The sequence below is a fragment of the Zea mays genome, chromosome 2 (genome assembly GCF_902167145.1).
Source record: "Zea mays cultivar B73 chromosome 2, Zm-B73-REFERENCE-NAM-5.0, whole genome shotgun sequence".
In the NCBI taxonomy this organism is placed as follows: domain Eukaryota; kingdom Viridiplantae; phylum Streptophyta; class Magnoliopsida; order Poales; family Poaceae; genus Zea; species Zea mays.
In genome coordinates, this window is record NC_050097.1 from 224,985,149 (window position 1) to 224,992,752 (window position 7,604).

The 7,604-nt window shown below is 46.6% G+C and overlaps 1 protein-coding gene and 1 pseudogene across 6 annotated transcripts; both read left to right on the forward strand.

The window, feature by feature from the left end:
- Nucleotides 1–1,321: 1,321 nt before the first annotated feature.
- On the forward strand, nt 1,322–7,260 carry LOC100383151 (methyltransferase). 6 transcript variants are annotated; one of them, XM_035964912.1, is made up of 7 exons: nt 1,322–3,000; nt 3,508–3,845; nt 3,941–4,020; nt 4,370–5,644; nt 5,735–5,884; nt 6,005–6,103; nt 6,243–7,260. In XM_035964912.1, the coding sequence occupies exon 1, from the start codon at nt 1,507–1,509 to the stop codon at nt 2,986–2,988; it is 1,482 nt and encodes a 493-aa protein (XP_035820805.1). In that variant the 5' UTR covers nt 1,322–1,506; the 3' UTR covers nt 2,989–3,000; nt 3,508–3,845; nt 3,941–4,020; nt 4,370–5,644; nt 5,735–5,884; nt 6,005–6,103; nt 6,243–7,260. The 6 variants fall into 6 exon arrangements, with proteins under 6 accessions (XP_035820805.1, XP_035820806.1, XP_020403464.1 ...); XM_035964913.1 differs by having other exon boundaries at nt 4,370–5,577; nt 5,677–5,884; XM_020547875.3 differs by having other exon boundaries at nt 4,370–5,884.
- Nucleotides 6,100–7,260, forward strand: LOC103649353 (protein MALE DISCOVERER 2-like; annotated as a pseudogene).
- Nucleotides 7,261–7,604: the final 344 nt, after the last annotated feature.

Genomic DNA, 7,604 nt, shown 5'->3' on the forward strand with positions numbered 1-7,604 from the left:
CGACTACTATATCGAGGACCGTGGCGTCATCTTGACGCAGGAGGTGACGCAGAGGAGGACCAACAACAATGACCAGTTCGTCATCCTCGCCACCATTGGGGTAGCTTTTGTGCCGACTTGCCTTTAATTCTCTTCGCAAACACACACACTTGCCTTTTTGTTTAAGCAAAAGCGTATGGTGGTACGTGTCTGATGACTAACGATGTACGGGGGAATTTCTTCCTGTATGTGTGGAACGTGCTCTCCAATGATGAGACCATGCAAATCGTGATATATATCAAAGTCTGCATGATACTGATGGTTACAATGTAATAGTAAAACAAATAGATTAAAATAACAAAATTTATGTATGGCCAGAATGACAAATTGATTATAAAACATTTTTTTATAACGGTATAACACATATTTTGTATATAATTTTTCGTAGTATACTGATATTATATATTTTCGTTGCAACACACGGACACTCAACTAGTATTATTTTATATTTATAGATTATATATATAACAGTACAAATAAATATCTTTAATCGAAACGAGCAAACCATGGTCTCCCGTTCTCCGAAAGGACGAGGCGCTCCATCGGAGGAGTGGCACGACCGTAATACAGACGCAATCCCAGGCCCAAAAGAGCGCTGCGAGCCAGGCCTTGACCGGCAAAAAGCGCGTTCTCCCTCCGATTCCCGGGCAACTAGTCCGGCAAGGGAAAGGGGTCTTCGATGATCTGATCCCATGGCGATGGCACCGCCGCCGCAGGAGCCAATCCACTGTCCCTAACGTATCCCAAGCTGACCCATGGAAGGCGTAGTAGAATCCTCCGATTAGAGCATCTCCAACAACGTAACCTAAAAAATGCCTTATAATTTGAAAATAAGTATATTTTATAAAATTTAGGGCATCAACAAAACACATCGTTCCAACAGTAAAGCCCTAAATTTAGATTATAAGGCAGCCCACTACGATGTAGTATATTTGAGTCATTTGAGAGGGTGCCCTATAGTTTTTTGACAAAAATTTATAAAATAGGTCACTGTTGGAGTAGTTTTTTCTGTGTTGAGCCCCATATTTCAATTTGAAGCACTAGTTTGAGGCATTGTTGGAGATGCTCACAGAAAAAACTACTCCAACATTGCCCTATTTTATAAATTTTTGTCAAAAAACTATAGGGCACCCTCTCAAATGACTCAAATATACTATACCGTAGTGGGCTGCCCTATAATCTAGATTTGAGGCTTTACTGTTGGAGCGATGTGTTTTGTTGGTGCCTTAAATTCTATAAAATATATTTATTTTAAAATTATAGGGCATTTTTATAGGTTATGTTGTTGGAGATCCTCTTACCCCTCTTCTTCTTCCACCTTCCTGGGCTACACCTTCCCCTTCCTCGCCTCCCTCGTCGGCGCCAACCACACCTTCGCCCGTTTCTGCTCCCGTTAGCACTATCACTAGCACCGGACCCCTTCCCTCCCCTTTACCTTTCTCACGAGGGCCCGGGAAAACCACCACCATGGACCCCTCCTCCGCGCCGCGGCGGTGCTCCTTTCTCCTGCGCCTGCTCCTCCTCGCCGTCGCCGCCCTCGCGCTCCGCCTCCTCTACGGCGCCTTCCTCGCCGTCTCCGCCGGTCCCGCCGGTTGGCCGCTCTACCGGCCCGCCGCCACCGTCGCAACCACCACGAGGACCCACGTCGTCCAGGCTGACGTCCCGTCGCCGGAGGTCTGGCGCACCCGCCGCTGGCGCAGGGCCGTCGACTACCACGCCGCCGTCCTCGCGCCGCACATCGCAGCCGGCGCTCTCGCGCCGGGATCCCGCGCCGTCTGCCTCGGCGGCGCGCAGGAGGCGCTCGCGATGCGGGAACTCGGCGTCGCCAGAGCCGTCGCCGTCGCCAGGAAGCGCGCGCCCCCGCTCGTCGTCGCGGGGCACGACCGCCGACTGCCGTTCGACGCGTCGTCCGTCGACTTCGTCTTCGCGGGGCGCGCCCTCGACGCCGCCAAGCGCCCGGCCGACCTCGCCGCCGAGGCCGCGCGGATCCTCAAACCCGAGGGCCATCTCGTCATGCTCACGTCCAGCGCCGCCGACGCCTACAGCTTCCGCTCGATACAGGCGCTCCTCCCGTTGCTCCGCCTTGTCCGATCTCGCGAGATCGACGGCCAGGACGACAGCTACTCCACACTCCGGGAACTTGTCTTCGTCCACAAGAATCTTCGGTCCACGGGCACGGGCACTTCTTCATCAGTGAACAACTGCTCGGTTGGGGATCACAGGCTCCAGCTCCTCGCTCATGCCGAGCCACTGATCCAGGAAGAGCCACTCAAACCCTGGCTCACGCTCAAGAGAAACATGAACAACATCAAGTACCTCCCGGCCCTGGCCGATATCAGCTTCAAACGCCGGTACGTGTATGTCGACGTTGGCGCGCACAGCTACGGCTCCAGCATCGGTAGCTGGTTCCGCAAGCACTACCCTAAGCAGAACCACACCTTCCAGGTGTTCGCCATTGAAGCTGACCCGGCGTTCCACTCTGAGTACGCGACAAAGAAGGGTGTCACATTGCTTCCCTATGCAGCCTGGGTCAAGAATGAGACACTGGTATTCGAGATCAATGGTGATCCTGGAAAAGAGGACGAAGCCAAGGCCAATGGTCGTGGCATGGGGCGCATCCGCCCCACCACCGGGAAGAAGATGTCCGGCGAGGTCAGGAGTGTCCCTGCGTTTGACCTCGCCGAGTGGTTGAAGCAGACTGTGACAGAGCAGGACTACTTGGTGATGAAGATGGACGTGGAGGGGACCGAGTTCGATTTGATCCCAAGGCTGTTCGACACGGGTGCAATCTGCTTGGTCGACGAGCTTTTCCTGGAGTGCCATTACAATCGGTGGCAGAAGTGCTGCCCTGGTGAGCGGTCGCCCAAGTATGACAACACTTACGAGGAGTGCTTGGACCTTTTCAGCTCGCTGCGGGAGAACGGCGTCCTTGTGCATCAGTGGTGGTAAAAGGCTTGATTGGTAATCTCTCTGGTACAGATGTTTGGAAATATCACAGCACAGATAGAGTTCAAATACAGGCAACAAAAGGTTTTGACTTGAGTAGTTTATGTCCACACTGTATTCATTTTTTTTCATTGTAAACTTAGCAGTTGAGTAATTGAATTGTTTTATGCTGTTTAGGATATATCCTTAATTAAAAAGGATTAAAGAAGTGAGGCAAAGTGAAGGGGAAGAAATGTAGTTAGGGCTAGTTGCATTCCCATTAAAAATCATTGTGCCTTGCGATTGCCATTGTTGAGAAAACAAGTGGAATGATCAATGAATTTATTAACACATGAGTCAAATGAACAGTAAACTGTTGATATTCTTGCAGTTGGACATGACATTTACTGTATGTGTTGGTGTTCACCAGTTTGCTAGCAAATACATTTTTTTTCTCGAAAAGCAAGCTAGCAAATACATTGACATTGTTTAGGAAAAAGAGATAATGCTATGCTAACTAACGCAGTTTTTTTTCTGATAAAGGGCAACAAAAAACACCCTAGATTTTCCTGATATGAAGCGGAGAAGGCTTGTAAAACCGAGCAAATTATATAGAGTTTGTTTGCCTTGTATAAGCAGCTCGAAATAATTGTTCAGTAACCCAGCAGTACCATTACCACCTCTATAGTCTTGTGGCCTTGGAGGCTGGAGCAGAGTGCAGACTGCAGACCATGCTTTATATAAGATGTTTTTGCACAATGTGGAAGGCCGTGGTTGTATTAAGATGTGTATTTAATTTGCCGGTGCGAATCTTATCTTATGGTGCCGAGAGATAAGTTGACATTCATGTAAATGCTGGTTGCTTGTGTGTGGACATTCAGGTAAATCCTATGGTTTCGACTCTGAATCTTATTAGTTTGATGGTCTCAATCTTATAATGCCAACGCTGCCTGTGTGTGGACATTATTTTTGTCAGATAGCAGTGATGTTGATGTGGAGGAAACATGAAAGGAACCTTGTCATGCTACTGCTATCTGTTCTGTTTCTGCCTTTCTGGTATGTGATTAGTATACCTCTTAAGATTTATTACGCTCCCCGTTTCTGTTTCAAATTAAGATTTAATACTCCATTTCCGTTTCAAATTGTAAGTCATTTCAACTTTACAAGGGTCAAAGCAACTCAAGTTTGACGAAAATTATAAAAAGAAATTAAAACATCAAATATCTATACTATGAAAATATGATTAATGAACAACCTAGCACGTATCATAAATGTTATGATATAAAATTATAAGAATTCTCTAAAAAGGAAAGTGGGAATGTGTGGGCTTCAAACACTGATCTTGAACCAGAGCTATTTGCTCATCAAAGAAGAGCATTCGAATTTATATAGAAAAACTTGGCAGGATCATTACAGTTGAAGAAATGGATGATTAAACAAGTAGAGGTGGTTGTGTTATTGCACATACTCCAGGAGCGGGTAAAACTCTGTTGCTGATATCATTTCTTGTCAGTTACATGAAGGTTCACCTAAGAAGCTGGCAGTTGGTCCTTACTCCAAAAGCTCCAATCCATACATGGAGGAGAGAGTTTCAGAAATGGGGCATTTTACTTCCTTTACCTGTGCTTCACCACTCTTAACAGAACAAGCAGATTGATGAGAGGTCTTAGTTCTAAACTGCAGGCGGTTTTAAAGAATTTTCACCGACCATCGTGGAAAACAATGCACAAATTATGCAAGTGGCATGAGGAATCAATCATTCTTCTTTCTTATTGTCTACGAAACAAGACCGAAAACTGCATTATCAGGCATAGGCGTTCATAAGGAAAGTTTTGATGATCAAACCCTTGGTTATTGATTCTTGAGTCTTGACGAAGGGCACAGCCCAAGAAGCAACAAATCGAAGTCGAGAAAGTTGCTGATGAAGGTGAAGACTGAATTCAGGATACTCTTTTCTAAACAACTTTGAAGAGTATGTTTCAACACATTGCCTTTGGCCGGAACAACTTTGAATTCAGAAAAAAGGAATCCTGTGCCGGAGTGAGACCATTCGAGGATATAAACTTTGAATATCAGTTTGACTGGTGCATCGAGAGATTGGTAATATGCTGGATTCGGAGTGAGACCATTCGAAGACAAGCCGGCCTGGCCAGGAGGAGAATGCCCTTGTCATCTGGGAATGCATAATAGTAGTCCCTCCGATTAAAATTTAGTAAGTTGGATATAAACATTACGTGTATTGGCATGAACTATCTGGAACGTGCAAGCTAGAAGATTGCTGCTGCTGGAGACTGGTGGTAGAAACGAGCATCCCCAGCCACCTAGACACGCTCCTCCTACTCCTAGTCAGGAGAATGAGAAGACGAAGCCCAACAGACACGGACGACCCCAGAAAAAACCAAGACATGATCCAACTAGAAATTCAAAAGGGGCACCTGCTCCTAAAGCCTGGCCATCACCATCTGCTTCTGGATCTCATCATCCATCGGCAGCGCCTCCCCGACCGCATAGACACTCCTCCAGAGAGTACAGCTTGGTCGCTGCAGGGAGTGCAGTTTTTCTTGTCATGGCTGCAGCTTGCCAGCTTCTGTTATGTACTGTCGAGTCAAGAAGGTGGGCACCGTCAGGCGGCCATGGGCCACAGGGTTAAGCGGCCAGCTGCAGCGAGCATTCGTAACAGGTATCTGTTTTTTTCTTTCTTTTCTATTGCAGCGTGAGCTATCATCAACTCCAGGTGTACCTGCGTTGAAACGATCTGAGCTGGAAGCAGCCTGCGAGGACTTCAGCAACATAGTTGGCTCTACGCCTAGCTGCATGCATGCTGTACAAGGGTACATTATCGAGTGGAGTTGAAATAGCAGTTGTGTTAACATCCGCCAAGGAATGGTCAAAACAATGTGAAACCCACTACAGGAACAAGGTAGCGTAAGCATGCTACTTTACCTCACATATTCTCCTTTGTTTTGTTTTGTTAAAAAAAAAAAAGAGAAAAGACTGCAGACTTGTAACTGAATCTCCATTTGCTTGATCACACCACAAGTTTATCTCAAGTTAGCCACAAGAATTTCATGAATCTACTCGGCTATTGCTAGGAAGATCAACCTTTTACCAGAGCAATGGTTTTCGAATACGCGCTATGGTAAGTCACTTGATCAAAACTTTCACCTTGTTCGGCTACCGCAGCTACAATCCATAGAAACACAATACTGTACAAGCCGTATTGCTTGCAAACATACCATGTAATGGTACACCTGACAACATGTTTGTTTGCATCGCAGTTAGAGAAGCCGATCACCGATTGGACTGGGCGGCCCGGCTGAGGATATCCATGGGGGTCGCTTACTGTCTGGAGCACATGCACCAGCTGAACCACCTGTTGTGCCAAGGAACCTTGACTCCAGCACTATATACCTCACTGATGGCTTCGCTGCAAAGGTCTCGGACACTGCCACCACCAAGGGATCGGATTCCAGCTCAACCGCTGATGACGAGCTCTCCTCGGTTTCAGGCATAGATGCCATGGTTCATCAGTATGGCATGCTATTGCTGGAGAGACTAACCGGAAAAGTTGCCTACTCCGAAGAAGACGACGACGACGGGGTTTCACTGGAGCACTTGGCGTCTCGCTACTTGGATGATGGCAGCATGCCCCTTGCGGAGCTGATTGACCCGAGCCTCGGTTGGTTCCCTCAAGAAGCCGCGCACGCACTGTGCGAGGTCGCAAGGTCTTGGGTTGGGTGGACCCAGACCCCAACAAGAGACCACTGATGGTACAGGTGGCTGCTAGGATGAAGGAGATCGCAATTCGCAAGGTCTTGCGTGGACCCAGACCTCAACAAGAGATCGACCACGGATGGTACAGGTGGCTGCTAGGATGAAGGAGATCACCGCGCTGGGGCCGGGCCTGAGGGAGCGACTCCCAAGGTGTCGCCGCTCTGGTGGGCAGAGCTGGAGATCATGTCATCTGACTGAAACTAGCTTATGCATGCACTTATCCATTCTCAATCTCCTCCCGCTGTCACTGGCAATTCTTTGGTTTGTTGTGTTGTGGTTGCGGAGCCTGAAGCAAAGTTCCATCATTCCTTGGTATTTGAGGTGTCATTTTCTTTCTTTCTTGATAGCATTGCGTACGTGTGTATATATTATAATCATCAGCAGCAGCGTTGTTTCAGCAGACTGACTGTAAAAGTGAGAAGGCAGCAAAAAGGGAATACTTATGATCGTGCTCAATGCCGGCGTTGGAACGGCTTGATTTGGTCACAGTAGTTTTTTTAATGATAACATATTTGGTGTTAATGAGAGTTTGGTGTATATGGTGCACATATTAAATTATCACCCTCTAAAATGGTGTCAATGTCTTTAGTTGCTTTTTATATTTTGCAAATAACACCATCTAAAATGGTAGAGTATAGTAGTGGAAGGTGTTATTTATAAAATATAATAATTAAATGGAGATGCTAGATTTGAGATGGATGATGGTGATTTAACATGTGCATAATGTGTATCAAACTTCCATGTAGATATGTTCTCTTTTTTAATAGCAATGATTATAGTATTTTGCTAAAGCAAACAAGCAAAATGCTAATAAAGGCATAATATGTAAACTTTGCTAGATTTTGGTTTTAGCATTTTCTCTTTTA

What these genes read in the sequence shown, in the direction of transcription:
- LOC100383151 (XM_020547875.3), top strand. Translation starts at nt 1,507, where the DNA reads ATGGACCCCTCCTCCGCGCCGCGGCGGTGCTCCTTTCTCCTGCGCCTG.